Source organism: Podarcis liolepis (assembly GCF_965112155.1).
Source record: "Podarcis liolepis genome assembly, chromosome: 13".
NCBI classification, from domain to species: Eukaryota; Metazoa; Chordata; class Lepidosauria; order Squamata; family Lacertidae; genus Podarcis; species Podarcis liolepis.
In genome coordinates this window covers 13,090,806-13,108,402 of record NC_139573.1, presented here as the reverse complement: position 1 = coordinate 13,108,402, position 17,597 = coordinate 13,090,806, and the positions used below count along the sequence as shown (strand labels likewise).

Below are 17,597 nucleotides of genomic sequence, written 5' to 3'. Positions count from 1 at the left end.
CACTTAATTCAGGACACAGGGGTGGTCAAAACTAGTGTTCAAATAGCACCTCATTCATGAGCAGCTTCGACAGCCTTGTATGACTATTCCCATAAGAGCTGACTCAAGGAGGTGAGCAAAACGTCATACCATGGGAAGAGAAAAACCTAATTGTAATCTTGATTCATTTTCCTATCTCCCTTCCCAAGGGGGTGCTGCCATCTCTTGCAAAGGCAGCCACAAATTTGTTTGTTTGTTTCTTTTAACAAGGTCCCTGAGTTCTGATCTGGGCTTCCCTCCAGGGCTAGCCATTGAGAAGGTCAATTCTCCCATATAGGGGTTTCTCAAGTATGGAGAGCTGTCACTGACTGAGGTCTCTCTTTTCTCATCAAGGCACTGAATGGTAAGTGAGGAAGGCTGTCTTCCAACCTACCCACATTCCCTCTTCATATTTTGTGGCTGTTCTTGTTCTTTTAACGATTCCTACCAAAGTCCACCAGAATATCGATGGATGACTCTATCAGTTTCCGTTTCTTTCCATTTCTCATTTTTCTAAACTTGAGCTGTGTTCTCCACTTTTCTGCATTGGTCTGTGATTTATTCATTTGCTTCAATCCGGGAAATTCTTCAGCATTTTAATGTGAATTTCTCCTAATATGCACCTGTTGCTATGCAACATTGCCTAATATACAGATATTTGCAAAGCAATTTCCCCTATTAGAGTGCATTTCTGTACATCAGTGGTTCCCAATTAGTTAATTACTGAGGACCCCCTGTTTTTCAAAAGCCAAGCCACGGACCCCCTACTTTTGTAATTTTTGATAAATCTATGGTAGTTACCTCTGCAAAGCAATTTTTTGAACAAAATGTGGGGTAGTCCAGAATAAGAAAAGGATTTTAGGTATACCAAAAACAGTCTAGAGCTGAGCGATATCTGGTTTCCAACATTGTGATATATCAGCAGCTAAACACCACAATATTCTGATATATCACAATGTCAGAAATTGGAGATCAGGTGTGGGGGTGAGAGAAGGAGCAGCCGCAGAGACTGGATGGAGGGAGGGAGAAGAGGAAGCAGGGTCACCTCCATCACATGGTTTGTGTGGGAGAGGATGGGGATGGAGGGTGTTTCAAGCTGCCATCAGTGGGGCAGCCAGCGAAGATGCATGCCCACTGTGGCTGCTGCTGCTTTCCTGCTGGCTGAGAAAAGCTGCTCCACCTCCGTGCCAGGGGAAGGGAGTGCCATGGTGCCTTGAAGTGAGGGCAATCACTGCCTTCTTCTCAGTCAGCATGAGGGGAAAGCAGCACCTCGCAATCAGCTGCCCTGGTCTCCCTCGCTTGAGGAGCAAAATATTGCTGCATGTTGCTGGATCAAAACCGTTATGGCAGTCTCATTTCAAAACCGATTTCGGCCAATATATTGAAAAATCGCACAGTGCTACAACAGACCATAAAATCTGGGATATTACCATGCAAAAATGCCAAATACGGTGGTACCTCGGTTGTCAAACGCTTCAGAAGCTGAACGATTCAGCTTTCAAATGCCAACAAGCAGGAAGTAAATGCTTCCGTTTTTGAATGCGCCTCAGAAGCCGAACAGCTTCCAGGGCATTTTTCTCAATTTTCTAAATGGGAGTTGTCGACCGCCCTCGCTTGTCAAACGTTTCAGAAGTCAAACGGTCTTCCGGAACGGATTATGTTTGACAACTGAGGTACCACTGTATTTAGTTGAGGGGAGACAAAGGATGAGGCCGCAGACCCCCCAGGGGTCCCTGGACCCCTAACTGGGAACCACTGCTGTACATAGTTTTCACTAAGGGCTTATTCACCCTTACCTTTTGCCCTGCACTTTCCAAGTCCACACTTTAAAGCTCCACATCTGGGCACTCCTTTTTTCACCACAGAACTTTCCCCATGAAAACCCACTCTTTAAAGCTGAAGTGCAACAAATGCAATTCGGATTTCCTGTACATTGCCATTTGCTCCAATTCAGCGTTAAAGAAGGGATTTTCACAGGGAAAACTCCAGAGCAAAAGAAAAGAGTGCTTAAACACAGAGCTTTAAAGCATGGACTGTGCTTGGGAAAATGCAGAGGAATGGATAAGCCCTAAAAAAAAATTCTACACAGTTTAACCTAGCATGTGCTTTTTTGTACACATTTCAGAGGGTGGCTATATTTCAGATCTCATGTTGTTTTGGAGAATGCTGATTAGGGAGGTTCACCTTTAAACAAAAAATGGAACAAATTTCTTCCCTGTCCTGAACCGAGAAGCATACCTGTTTTAAATCTCTTCTTTATGAAAAGTTTTTCCTTTGTTCCCTTCCCAATTCTCCCAGTTTTAGAACCCAGGACCGTCCAAGGAAGTGAAACATTGGGAGATGTCGGATGGACAAAGCAAACTGCTTTCTTTACACGGCTCATAGCCTAACATTTGCTTCCACAAGATAAAGCGGTGGTCCCCAACTTGGACAGCTTTAGATGACAAATAGCATATTTCACGGAGGATAAGGGTAGCAGTGGCTACAAGCCATGATGGTCAGATGCCTCTAAGTACAGGTTGATGGGAATCACAAGTAGGGAGAGTTGCTGCATCTGGCTGGTCCCTGTGCAGACAAGATGCTGTTGGACCAGATGTTCCATTGCCCTGATGTAGCAGAGCTCTTCTTATGTTCTTACATGTCATAAGATCAGCACTGGCTTTGTAAATGACGTGTTTAGCACAGAATGTGGTGCATACAGAGGGATGCTCAGGCTGTCGTTTCATAATTACCGGTAATAGAACCAATCGTTCCCTGAGCACATCCTCTTAGCATGAGAGGTGTTTTGCAGAGAAAAGCTGCAACCTGATTGCACCATGCCCACCCTACCGTTCTGCCATGCCCAATCTTTCCCCACAATGCTGCAGATATGACTCCGGAACCCTGCTTTGGCAGGAAATTGTTGTGAAGAAGGGATGTAGGAATGTAAGCAACAAGTTATGAGGGGCAAAGCTCCCACCCATCCCTTCTCCACAGCAAATTGCCTCCTCACCCCCATTGCTTTGTAACTTGGAGTTCCACAAGTTCTAGTGTCAAGAAAGAAGGAGGAAAGTATTTTCTCTGACCACTGTCTCTATGCCCTAATGTTATAGGCTTCTGGAAGGATGCTGCAAGGGAATCATTCCATGGTGAAAGAGTTCGTTCTGCTGGGTCTCTCCCAGGCACGAGGGGCCCAGCTCTTCCTGTTCTTCCTCTTCCTTCTCTTCTACTGTCTGATCCTGCCAGGAAACATCCTCATCATCATGACCATCCGCAGCGACACCCGATTGGGGTCCCCCATGTACTTCTTCTTGGCCAACCTGGCATTTCTGGACATCTGCTACTGCTCCGTCACCCCTCCCAAGATGCTTGCCGATTTCTTCTCCAGCCGCAAGGCCATCTCCTACAAGGCTTGCATGGCCCAGATCTTCTTCCTCCACTTGCTGGGAGGGTCAGAGATCTTCCTTCTCATTGCCATGGCCATTGACCGCTATGTGGCCATTTGCCACCCATTGCATTATGCCACCATAGTAAGCAGGCCAGTCTGCAGTGCCATGGTGGTGGGATCCTGGTGCCTAGGTTTTGTCCACTCCATCATCCAAGTTCTCCTCATTGTCCCACTCCCTTTCTGTGGCCCCAATGAACTTGACAACTTCTTCTGTGACATCACTCAGGTCGTCAAGTTGGCTTGCGCAGACACCTATGCCCTGGAGTTCTTCATGTTTGTCAACAGTGGTGTCTCCACCATCATTTGTTTCATCCTCCTCCTCATCTCCTATGTGATCCTGCTGTTCAAGGTGAGAACGGGTTCTGTTGAGGGGAAGAACAAAGCTACTTCCACATGCATCACCCACATCATCATTGTCATTGTCATGTTTGGTCCTGCCATCTACATCTACGGTCACCCTTTCCGGGAGTTTTCTTTTGACAAGGTGGTGGCTGTTTTCCACACTGTGGTCTTCCCCTTGATGAACCCCATCATCTACACGCTGAGGAACAAGGAGATTAAGCATGCCATAAGGAGACTGTTACGCAAAAATGGCCCTCTGGTTTGACCAGGACTCATATAAATTCTAGGACAGGTATCGGAAACCTGTGACACTCCAGATGTTGTTGGACTCCACTTCCCATTAACCTCAACAGCATGTCCAATTGTCATGGCTGATGGGATGTTAGTATGACAGCATCTGGAAGGCTGAAAGCTTTCCATCTCTGCTCTAAGAGATTAGGCTTTTACCTCTGTTTGGTCAAGAGAGCAGCACTTTCCATCTGCTCTTCTTCAGCCCCCAAATCCAGCAACTGATATTGAGGAGCTTGGGATGAGAACATAGCTGCTGAGACCTGATGTCACTGACAGAGCATCAGTTGAGTGTCTTTGCTATCATTTGTTCTTGTACTGGAGGCTCTTGAACTGAGAAACCAGGGGCTGAGGTCACCTTCAGACTGTCAGTGTTTTGTGGGAGGGAATTCAAGTCAGGAATTTGGATTTTCTCCATTAAAGTGGATTGGTTTAATGGTGGGGTCTAATGCAACAAAGGGGGACGCGGGTGGCACTGTGGGTGAAACCTCAGTGCCTAGGACTTGCCGATCGTATGGTCGGCGGTTCGAATCCCCGCGGTGGGGTGAGCTCCCATCTTTTGGTCCCAGCTCCTGCCCACCTAGCAGTTCGAAAGCACCCCTAAGTGCAAGTAGATAAATAGGTACCGCTTTATAGCGGGAAGGTAAACGGCGTTTCTGTGTGCTGCGCTGGCGCTGGCTCGCCAGAGCAGCTTTGTCACGCTGGCCATGTGACCCGGAAGTGTCTCCGGACAGCGCTGGCCCCCGGCCTCTTAAGTGAGATGGGTGCACAACCCTAGAGTCGGACACGGCTGGCTCGTACGGGCAGGGGTACCTTTACCTTTAATGCAACAAATCCACCACTGGGGGGAGGGGGACAACAGGTTTTTGCATTTAGGGAAATGCACTGAAAAGTGTGATAAATGAATGATAAATGGAAAGGCACAAACATCAGAAAGAATTCAGGATGGATGCTCACTGCCTTCATAACCTCCCCACAAACAAATCAAAGGAGAAGCTTCATAAAGGTCAAACATGGTCTGACTTCCACATAAACGTTGTGATAGCCAATCAGGACAAATACTCAATAAACAGGTCATCTAGGATCTTCACTCTCATTCAAACACACAACTATAGGGTAGCTTCCTATGACTTCATTATCAGAGTGGACCCATTGGAATTAATGGACCCAAAGTTAGATATGCCACTTATATTCAATAGGTTTACTCTGAGTATGTTTAATGTTGGCTACTACCCCATGTCCACACAATGGTGTTCCAGTGACCTCTCCAAAACCAGGAAACACTCTTCCACTGGAAACTCACCAAATGTTTGAGCAGGATCATTTTGTTTCTGAAACACCCAAAGCCTTTCTTGGTCAGGTTGGTCCTTCATAGCTAGCATTTGAGCTAGTATGGTGTAAATTAAAATTTAGGGTTCATGTTACAGTATTTTGACATTAAAAATAATGCTTTAGGGTTTTTTTCTGTCTGGTTCGGCTCAGTTTTAAGTGTTGTTGCCCACTCCAAAGCCTTTAAAGCAGAATGAGCTTTTAAAAAGAAATCAGAATACAGACATTGATTACTTCATCCAATGCATACATAGTGCATAGGGACTTGTGGCTAAGCACAGTTCCAGGTGGCTGGCAGACCATGCAGCAGTGCAGCATATAACTGTAAAACTAATATAAATTATACCAGAAATATAATTTCACAGCAGTTGACCAGAACTCCAAATGTGCCCATGGGACCTAAAAGGAGTGACAACCCTCAGTTTACTGTTTTATCAATGAGGTTTTGTGTTGCAACTTGCCACAGTATTGGCACCAATGAAGGATGAAGCTATATACCTTTAAAATGAATAAATGTTGCAGTACTCAACACATCCAATCATCCAGGCCACAGTATGTAAAAAAAAAAAAAAAAAAAGAGTGATGGTGAACTACAGTAAAGAGCCTGCAGATGGGGAAGCAGGAAGCAGGAAGCAGCATAGAACATCAGCTGCCCTGGGTTCCAGAAATGCAGGAGATTTTCACAATCACATTTGGCATGAATTGCAGTCAAGAAAGTATTGCATTAGCTCTAGACTTTCAGTATTCTTCAGGCACTGAAAAAGTGTGCGACAAATGAATAATTAACAGGGGATGGATCTAGACACAGGGAAAAAAGCGCTATAAATAAGTCAGAGATTAGATCATTATAAAAAAGAAAGAAATCTCTATGAAAAACTGTGTTTTAAAATTTCCTGTTCTCTGGCGCCATCTGGTGTTGTATGTTTATAGCGCATTCAAATTGCTGTATCTTTATTAATGTAACTGAGTCCAGGGAGACATTGCAAGAAAATCAGCCGGAATGTCAATTGCTGCTTGCAATGCACCTAATACCTGTCAGATGGCTGTTGCAGTTGCTCGAGAGTAACCAGGCAGGACTCAAAACCTGTGTTTTACAGGTTTTTATTTTGGCGCAAACTATTTAGTGAAGAGCCGCAAAGCTCAGGTCTGGCTCAAGCGCTAACAGAATCCGGGAGTGGTCTTTTCTTGGACCTCCCCCAACATAAGAGTTTCATTACCCCCAACCTTCTACTTCCCTCTTTGCGCCTTAAGCTACTACGCAGGATGGGCGATGGCAAGGGCATGTTTCCCTCCTGTCCGCCTTGCCCAGGAGCTGTGTTAAGGCTCCCACAAGCATCCTCTGGTCCTTGCATCTCTTCCCCACTAGAGGTAGGACTTTCCTCCTCCCCAGAAGAGAAACTGCTTCACAAGATTTTCAGAGGCTCCCTGTAACACAACTGCCCTTCTATTCCTCGCCTCTGAGCCGATGGCAGTTCCCTGACAGTACCCATCTAAAAGAAAGGTACCCAAAAGTACCATAGCTACAAAGAAGTCAGTGGGTCAGGTGCAGGGATGGGGGAATTTATTTTGGCCCTGGAACCACATTTGCATCTAGCAAATCTTCCAAGGACTAGTGGTGGACCTGTGGCAAAAGCAGGCAGAGCAGTGAATGGAAATTTCACATTTGTAGAGTAGACCCGTTTCTACATACACCCTTCTCCATCCCTCAACCCGACAAGCATGAGGCATTAGCAGAGTTCATGGCCACATTCCAGCCAAGCAAAATCCACCGGTTGGGGGGTGAGGGATGTGGCCTGGGAAAAGGAGGTGTGGCCTGAGGAGAGTTTCAAGGGACAGATGGAGTTGCATTTGGTCCCCAAGCATGATGTTCTCCACAAACACACACATGCCCTGGTTTGCTGGCTACTGCAGTAAAAACAAGGGGTCAAACAGGGAACCAGGCAAAGGGCCTTCTCAATAGTGGCACCCACCCTGAGGAACCCACTCCCACCAGATGTCAAGGAAATAAACAACTATCTGACTTTTAGAAGACATCTGAAGTCAGCCCTGTTTAGGGAACTGTTTAATGTTTGATGTTTTATTATGTTTTTAATATCCTGTTGGAAGCCGCCCAGAGTGGCTGGGGAGGCTTGGCCAGATTAACGGGGTATAAGTAATGAATTATTATTATTATTAATCATGTACAATTTTCTTTTTTCCCCTTTTAAAAAAATAGTTTTTATTGGATTTTTTCATCTTTAGCAAATTTACATCTTATAATATAATCACAGAATAAATTCCCTACCCCCACCCCAACAACTTCCCCCAACTTCCCTTTCTGGTTTGTAACATATTAATTTAAATCATGTACAATTTTCAAGGGCATGGATGCATGTCACATAAACTTTTTCTTGAGCAGGTAAGCCAAGCAACATACCACTGGGAAGGACAAAACTAAATGAAGTGCATCTTTCATTCACTCTCCTATATTCCCCCATCTTCCCCCCAGGATACAGCTCCATCACATGCAAACTTCAGCTACTAACTTTTTAACAAGTTCCCTGGTTGCTGGACTGGGCTTGATTCCAGAGTAAGCTCTGAACAAGTCCCATCATCATCAATTCTCCTTATTAGGCCAGATGGGATTTTAGGGTTGCGGCACATGAAAAACACAGCATCTGACAGGCCGCAGGTCTTCCTTTTCTCAACAAAGCAGGAAACTGTGAGTTATTTTTATTTTATTTTTGTCATTCAATGCTTTCCCTCTTCATTTATTGTCCTTCTTGTTGAGCATCTGAAGTCCCCCTTGCAACGTAAGAGTAGCTGGTTTCAACCTAGACTTTTCCATTATCCTTGATTTGGAGGTTCAGGAAAGGGCAACCAAGGATTGGAGCAACTCACATGTGGTTAAAACATTGGGGACTTTTCAGTTCATAAGCTAAGATGAAGGGCAAGGGATGGGGTGACAGGGGTGTAGAAGGTTATGTACAGTGTGGAGAAAGCAGATAGGAATAATATTGTCTCCCTTTCTCACAAGAGAAGAATGCAGGGCTATCCAATGAGGAGAAATGTTGGAAGATCCAGGACAGAGCTCCTCTTTACACAGCTCATAGTTAAACTATGAACTTGGCTCTTACAAGATATAGTGATGGTTGCCACCTGGAATGGATTTAGAAGAGGATTAGACACATTCATAGATGCAACCAGGAATGGCCCAAAGCCACAAAGGCTATGCACTCCCTCCACTGTCAGAGGCAGTTGCTGAAGCCAATAGGAAGGGAGTGAGTCAGGTCCTGCTTATTGGTTCCCATGAACATCTTGTTGATGACTGTGAAAAGAGGGTACTGCACTAGGTGGAGCTTTGGTCAGATCTGGTAGGGCTTTCTTTATAGTTTCATGGGCAGAATAGGCATTATTTGCTCTCTAACACTTTCAGAAAGGGGGTGACGGCATATGAACAGAGCCTCCTGGAGACTGGGTAACCACTCTTGGGATGCCTCAAGTTTCTGTGATACTTCCTACACTGGGTTGTGGCCATGAGGCTGGTTCATGATGGGGGGGTGTAAAAATATTATTTTCTCAATGATCATCATTCACCACAGGACAAAGCTCCCTATAATTTGCTCCCGTTTCATTTTTTGATGATTTGATGCCCCCTAAATAACAGAAGTCTGTGCTGTGGCATTTTGTGGCAGGTCCTTCAAGCCAATGTTAACAGACATAATATCTTAAGCTTTTCTTTCTTTACATGGGTGCATAGGAAACTATGTTCTACTGAGTCATTGGTTCATCTAGTTCAGGCATCCGCAAACTCAGCCCTCCAGATGTTTTGGGACTACAGTTCCCATCATCCCTGACCACTGGTCCTATTAGCTAGGGGTGGTGGGAGTTGTAGTCCCAGAATATCTGGAGGGCCAAGTTTGGGGGTGCCTGATCTAGTTCAATATTTTCCACACTGATTGGCTGTGGCTCTCCAGAGTTTTAGACAGGATGCTTGCTGATTTCTTCTCCTACTACAAGACGATCTCCTACAAGGATTTCATGGCCCAGATCTTCTTCCTACATTTTCTTGGTGGGTCCGAGTTCTTCCTTATCATTGCCATGGCCATTGGCTGCTATGTGGCCTGTTGTCACCTGCTGCACTACACCAGTCTAGTCGCCAGAGCAGTCTACTGCATTTCGGCCCTAGCATCATGGTGTCTAGCATTTGTGCACTCCGTCATCCAAATTATCCTTATCATGCCACTCCCGCTTTGTGGCCCCAATGAGCTAGACAACTTCTTCTGTGACATTAACCAGATTGTCAGGTTGGCCTGCACAGGTTCCCACATCCTGGAGTTCATCATGTTCTTCAACAGTGGTCTGGCCAACTTTTATCCTTCTCCTCATCTCCTATGGAGCCCTTCTGGTCAAGGTGAGGATAGGATCTGACCAAGAGAAGAGCAAAGCTGCCTCCATCTGCATCACCACATCATCTTCATCTTCATCATGTTCATCATCTACCTCTACTGCTGTCCCTTCCAGGACTATCCCTTCGACAAGGTGGTGGCCATTTTCCACACTGTAGTCTTCCCCCTAATGAATCCCATGATCTACACACTGAGGAACATGGAGATCAAACAAGCCATGTGGAAGCTGATGGGCAAACACAGATTTTTGGGTATGAAATGAAAGAAAGTAATTAGTGATGGAGTTTGAAAAAGTGGGTTTGCCAAAGCATAAGGCTAGGTGGACAATCTTTCTCAGGCTGAGGGCCACATTAGCTTCTGTGCAACCTTCTGGGGGCCACACACTAGTGGTGGGCAGAGCCAGAAGCAAAAGTGGGCAAAGGAATAAATATGAATTCAACTTTTGTACAAGAGTGAGATGGGTGGAGCTATTGCTTAGCAACCAGGCAGATTGGCATGGTCATTAATGCTGTAACACGTGCCCTAATTCAATGTGTCCTTTCACTAGCTTCTAAACCTCACAGCTACATGATCGTAAGACTGAAAGGGAACCACAAATGTCACCCAGACTGACCCTCCAATCCTATAACATTGTACACTGCTGCGGAAGTGAAGTCGCATTCCAATCTGGATTCATTCTTGATTCATCTCCCACCTTCCCATCCTGGGGGATGCTGCCATCACTTGCAAACCCAGCCACTATCTTTTTTTCTTTTTCTTTTTAACAAGCTCCCTGAACTCCAAGTTGGGCTTCCTTCCAGGTCTAAACATGTAGCAGATCCGTTCTCCCATATAAGGGATTCTCATGGGGCAGGAGCTGATTTAGTATTGGGAGGTGTAAAGACCTGTGGCCAACTAAGGGCATCTCTTGTCGCACCAAGATCCTGCATGGTAAGTCATTCCTGATGCTCCTCTTCTGCCTTTCCTTCATTGATTCTCTCTCTCTCTCTCTCTCTCTCTCTCTCTCTCTCTCTCTCTTCACATCCTATTCTGCTAACCAACCATGCCTCCAGTGTCTACCTGTGTCTTATTTGAACCTAAGATTGTTTGAGCTTTAAACTATTTTGAAAGGGCCAAGACTATGACACAGCAGCCTTGTGGAAAGCAAGTCTAGGTCTGGTTCAGGAAACCGGGTGAAAATTCAGGATGGGGCTCCTCCTGCTCTAATAGGTCATAGAACAGAGAATTTCAGCTTCTCTTTATATATATATTTAACGTATCATTTCCAACAGTCCTTTAACATAACTTCTTATCTTATACAATATTTTTTTCTGTTCTTTATCACTTATTCTGCATTTCTTAATTTCTCTGTTACTTTTAATTGCCATTAACTAATAACTCTCTTCACAGTCTTCCTTGCAATATTTTATATAATCCTCCTTACAGAACTTCTTGCAGTCCTACTAGCGTAATCTGCTTATTACAATTGCTTTTCAAATAGCTCAGATATTAACTCCAGTCTTCTAAGAATCTCTGGTCCCGCAGGTTTCAAATCCTTCCTGTTAATTTGTCTAATTCTTCATAGTCCATTAATTTCATTTGCCATTCTTCCGCCGGTAATGAGAATTTCAGCTTCTCATTCCTGCTATACCTGCTGAAATTCTCTCTCCTAGACAACTGTTAAAGATGCAAAAGCCCTGGCTTCTTTTCTTTTCCCAGATACCCATGAGAAGGTCATAAGCTATTTTTTTATTTATTTATTCATTCATTCATTCATTCATTCATCCATCTATCTATGGGAGGATAAGGCTATCAGTGACTCCTAACCCTGATGGCTATGTTCTACTTCCACTGTTGAAGACTGAATACCAGTCGATGGATGATGGAAACCACAGAAGGGGGGGGGGTGTTGCTGTGCTCAGGTCTTCCCTTAGACATCTGCTTGAGCCCTGTGAGAACAGGGTGCTGGGCTAGATGTACTACTTGCCTGATCCAGCAGGACTCATCTTATGTTCATCCATCACACAATGAACAGAGGGCAAAACAATCTCCCCTCTTTGCTAGAAGTACATCAGACATAGGAAGAGTGCGCTATATGCCCAGACAGCTCAGTTGGTTTGAGCAAACGGCTGATAATGCCAAGGTTGCTAGTTCAATCCCTGTGTGAGACAGCTACATATTCTTGCATTGCAGGGGGTTGGATTAGATTATCCTTGGGGTCCCTTCCAATTCTATGATTCTGTTATTTCAATTGCAACTCTTGCAAATGGAGGTTGTCAGCACGTTGCTCCTGCAATGGTCTACTGTGCATGCTGTAGCTCAGTGTTTGGAGCTCATTCGAACAGGAATAAATGAAGCTGTCTTATAGTGAGACCATTTATCCATCTGGCCAAGTAATGTCTGTTCTGGTAGGCAGTGACTCTTGGCTTCCAACAAGGGGTCCTTCACACCACTTACTACTTTACATTCCTTAAATATGCTGGGGATTGAATTCTGAGACTTTCTGCATGGGAAGCGTATCTCTGGATGGTGAAATGTTCTCAGGGTGCTGCACTTAACCTGGGTTTGCTTCCCTTTGGAAGGAGGTTACTGCAGGTTTGTGGGCATTTGGTAAATATTTACAGACGTACAAGTTGCCCATAGAACCTAAGTACTTTTCACATGGCTCCCACATCAGATCTCTAGAGCTACAGCCAAGCCCCTGAGATGCTTTCAGAACCCAAGGTCAGCTCTCTGTGCCTTTCTCTCTCATACAAATGCACTCTGTTCTGCTCATTTCATTTGCAAACACATATCCACCCCCATCTTGAGCTGGGCGCAGGGTCTTCTCCCTTCTCTGCTTGTTCTTTTCAGAACACTCCCCCCAAAAAATAATCCTGCATCGAGATACAATTGCTTAACAATTTAGTTCCCACATTAATACATTGCCTGCAGTTTACATCACAAATGGATATGCCTGACCAACATGCTTCAGTGGCAACTGTGGGCAAGATTCCTGTATTGCCAGGATGGCCCTTGGTGCATAGCTGTCAACTTTTCCCTTTTCTTGCGGGGAATCCTATTTGGAATAAAGGAATTTCCCTTTAAAAAGGGGGGAAATTGACAGCTATGCCTTGGTGTCTCTTCCAACTCTACAGTTCTATGATTCTATGTTTGACCAACTTTAAGCAGTCCATTGAGCCCATTGAACCTCTCCTCTCAAGCCCTCCAATCTTACAATAGATTCCATTAACAAATCTATGACTCATTCTCCCCTCTTTTTTTGTCCCACTGTTGTCTGTTGTCAAACAAACCTGGCAGGCAATACACTTGTTCTTAGCTGAAAGGAGGAAAAGCTCTAGGTGTCTGGGAAGAGGGATTGATTGTTAAACCACTCTGAGAATTGTACTGTAGCTGTGTGAGGGGAAAGGGGATAAACTCTCAGCTCCTTTAACAAACCACAGTTCTCAGGATATTGGGGTACGGGAGTCATGGCTGTTTAAAGTGGTTTGATATTGCTTTAAATATATACTTAAGTGGTATAATACTGCTTTAAATGATGGGTCCTGAGACTGAAGAGGAAGAAGCCAAGACAGCCATGTCCATCTACTTAGTTGGCTGTAGGTAAGAAAGAAAGCAGGTGAGGGCTGGCTGAAAGCCGACTAAGGTTGGTAGGTCAATGCCCCATTCAGCCTGATGGACCAGCCATAACTGCTCAACATGTCATTGGACCCTAGCTCCCATCATCCCCAGTCAGTATGGTCCATTGTGAGGGAAAATGGGAGCTGTTGTCCAAGAACATATGGAGACCACCATGTTGGGGGAGCCTGGTCTACTGTTTCAAGACCAGTCAACCAGCAGAGAATTCCAAGGGCCAGATAGCGAGGCCTTGGGGCCACATTCAGTCCCCAAGCCTGAGGCTTTCCACCCCTGTTTTAGTTAAATTCAAAATATGGTAAATCCCTAAAGCCTGCACCTTGTCCTCTCTAGCAGATCCAGGTTTTAAAAGCTGTTTCATGTTGGTGATTCGTGCAGAGCTTGCAGTCCTTCCAGTGTGAGGATGTGTGTGAGTGTTTGTTGCAGGAGGCAACCCCAAGAGGATGGAGCGGGACAACCGCACCACGATGGTGAAGGAGTTTGTGCTGCTGGGTCTCTCTCAGAGAAGGGAGGTCCAGCTCTTTCTCTTTGTCCTCTTCCTCTTCTTTGACACCCTCATCTTGCCTGTGAACATCCTCATCATCGTGACTATCTTGAGCAACCCCCGCCTCAGCTCCCCCATGTTCTTCTTCCTGGGCAACCTGGCCTTCCTAGACCTCTGCTACTGCTCAGTCACCCCGCCCAAGATGTTGTCTGACCTGTACTCCCAGCGGAAAGCCATCTCATATTGGGGCTGCATGTCCCAGATCTTCTTCCTCCACTGGCTGGGGGCGGCCGAATTCCTCCTCCTCATTGGCATGGCCTTTGACCGGTACGTGGCCATCTGCCACCCTCTGCGTTATGGCAATGTGGTGAGCAAAGCTGTCTGCTGGGGACTGGTTGCAACCGTGTGGCTCCTTGGCTTAATGCATTCCCTGATCCAGTTCATTCCCATCATCCAGCTCCCCTTCTGTGGCCCAAACAAGCTGGACAACTTCTTCTGTGACATCAACCAGATCATCAAGCTGGCCTGCACCGACACATACAACCTGGAGTTTGTCATGTTCTTCAACAGTGGTTTGGCCACTTTGATATGTTTCATTCTCCTCCTCATCTCCTACGGAGCCCTTCTGTCCAAGGTGAGGTCCAGCTCCACCAAAGGGAAGGGCAAGACAGCCTCCACGTGCGTCACCCACATCATCATCGTCTTCATCATGTTCGCTCCCGCAATCTACATGTACTGCCGCCCCTTCCAGGCCTTCGCTCTCGACAAGTTGGTCGCCATCTTCCACACCGTGGTCTTCCCCTTAATGAACCCCATGATCTACACCCTGAGGAACAACGAAATCAAGGTTGCCATATGGAAGATGGTCACCAAAACCAAGGTCTGGGGTGGGAAGTGACATGGCAGGAGCAGAGCATGATCCGTCACCTGTATTAACTCTCTGCTTTTCGCTGCATTGTCAGGGCCAGTCATGTGCATGTAGGGATGGGGAAGGAACTCAATTCAGTTCACATTTAAAAGTGAACCTTCCAGGGCACTTTCTATCATATGTGGTGGAATTGCAAAACGATAAAGGAATTCTGGGAAATGATATATAATGAACTTTAAAAAATGTTTAGAATAACTTTTGTTAAAAAAAAACCAGAAGCCTTTTTGTTAGGAATTGTAGGTGCAGAGATACTGAAGGAATTGAAAAGACTGCTTATGTACAGCTGCAAGGATGCTGCTTGCCCAGATTTGGAAAAATGATAAGATACGTACGAAAGCGGACTGGCAGATGAAAATACTAGACTATTCAAAGATGGCAAGACTGACCGGGAAAATCAGAAATTGGGAGGATCAAAACTTCAATAGAGAATGGGATGGATATAGACTGTATCTAAAAGAGCACTGTAAACACTTGAACTCTTTGACAGGCTTTAAATAACACTTGCAATCTCACAAAGACTTCGGATATAATGGAGGAATGTAATTTGGATGAGTTTATCATATGCAGTTGACAAAGGTATTTAAAGAACCCACGGAAAGGAGGAGAGAAGTCCTAAGATTTGGAAGAATCTTGTTCTAATTTTAAAATTTGCAAGAATTTTATTTGTGTGAATGAACTTGTAAAGCCAAATAAGACTATATGAAAAAATATAAATAAATAAAAGTGAATCTACCAGATTTACACCTTCAGAAGCAATAAGGTAACCGAAACACAGCCATCCTTTGAAATTCACACTTCTCTGAACTTTCCCAATGCAGTTCTCTGACAGACCAGGGCTTGCAAAAATGCATACACTAGGGTAAAGAATGCCTACTAATGAATGCACTAATGAAAACGACACACAAAAATTCATTGTTAGGAAACTTTGCTCGCAAAAATGTGTTCTTTAGTCAAAACTACATACCGAAGTGTGTTTATTGGGAGAAATTAGCACCGAAATGCTGGTGAATTTTCATGAGGATTTCCCACACACACACTGATCTGCAGAACTGGCACTTTTCCGGGTACTCCTTAATACCCATTCTGCATTCATAAGAAATCAATCTTTCAGTGTGGCACCACCTACACTGTGGAACTCCCTGCCTGTTGACATCAAGTAGGTGCCTTCACTGTACTCAGTTCAGCCCTTGTTAGAAACACTGTTGTTTAGACAAGCCTACCCAGACATGTAGGGATGCGGGTGGCGCTGTGGGTTAAACCACATAGCCTAGGACTTGATGATCGGACGGACGGCAGTTCGAATCCCTGTGACGGGGTGAGCTCCCATTGCTCAGTCCCAGCTCCTGCCAACCTAGCAGTTCGAAAGCACGTCAAAGTGCATTTCCGTGTGCTGCTCTGGTTCACCAGAAGCAGCTTAGTCATGCTGACCACATGACCCGGAGGTGGTACGCCGACTCCCTCGGCCAATAAAGCGAGATGAGCACTGCAACCCCAGAGTCGGCCACGACTGGACCTAATGGTCAGGGGTCCCTTTACCTTTACCCAGACATGTAGTATGTTTTAATCCATTTTTCGTTTACTGCTGATTTTGTCTTTTGAAAGCTTTAAAGGGTTGTTGTTGCTTATATTTCTATTGTTTTATTTTCTTTCTAAACCGTTTTGAGGAGTTTTAACAACAATCAAGCCGTCTGTGGATTTTATGAAACAAATTTAATATTGAGAGGGGGTGTTCTTGTCCCAGTTACATTGCGCTGTAGAACAACAGTGCCCTCCAGTGGTTACACTGTAGAAGCATCGCAGAACAACTAATAAAGCAGAATTGTTGTAGAAGGACAGCCTTCTATCACTTGTGCAATATTATTGCATCAATGACATGATGCAAAACACATCCCAGGAAGTGGAGTACGGAGATAGCAGACAGGAGGAGCTCCCATAGCACCTGGGAGTTTGGGAAAGAGGGCAGGACATAACTGCCAGTCCCTAGCATTCCCCCTTTGTTGCTGCCAGCATCTTTTTGGAGGAATAACAAGCATCATGCTACAGGTAGGGGCTGGAGCTCAGGTATAAAGCCCAGAGCCCTGCAGTCAGGGGCAAATTACCAGCTAGAGAGCAGCTGATGATGGGGACTAGGAATGGGAGAGGCCTGAGGTTCAGTTAGCATTTAAAAGCAGGCCTATCTAATCCACAGTTGCCAAAGCGATATGCAAAGCGAAACCTTTGAAAGGAAAGAAAGCCACCCACTTCTCCCAGTTTTAGAGGACACTTCTGATGAGCTCAGAAATGTATATATTAGGGCAGGGGTCAGCAAACATTTTCAGCAGGGGGCCAGTCCACTGTCCGTCAGACCTTGTGGGGGGCCAGACTATATTTTGAAGGGGGGGGGTGAACGAATTCCTATGCCCCACAAATAACCCAGAGATGCATTTTAAATAAAGGCACACATTCTACTCACCAGGCAGGCCCCACAAATAACCCAGAGATGCATTTTAAATAAAAGGACACACTCATTTTACATTCATATTCTGATTCCCGGACCATCCGTGGGCCAGATTTAGAAGGCGATTGGGCCGGATTCGGGCCCCGGGCCTTAGTTTGCCTACCCATGCATTAGGATGTGCTTAGAAATGCCTTTGTGAGTGAAAATAGCATACCAAAATGCATTAGATCACGAAGAAAGTGTATGTATGTTTGAGAAAAAAATCATTTAAAAATGGGTATATTCAGGAAAAAAATTGTGCATTTTCATGAGGAGGATGTTAAGGGGGAAAAACAAACCAT

The 17,597-nt window shown here is 45.1% G+C and overlaps 1 protein-coding gene across 1 annotated transcript; it reads left to right on the top strand.

The window, feature by feature from the left end:
* The first annotated feature begins 3,086 nt into the window (after positions 1–3,086).
* On the top strand, positions 3,087–15,468 carry LOC310691401 (olfactory receptor 4N2-like). Its single transcript, XM_083471177.1, has 3 exons — positions 3,087–3,794; positions 10,561–10,722; positions 14,349–15,468. Exons 1-3 carry the CDS (start codon positions 3,123–3,125, stop codon positions 14,787–14,789), a joined length of 1,275 nt encoding a protein of 424 aa, XP_083327303.1. The 5' UTR covers positions 3,087–3,122; the 3' UTR covers positions 14,790–15,468.
* The last annotated feature ends 2,129 nt before the right edge of the window (positions 15,469–17,597 follow it).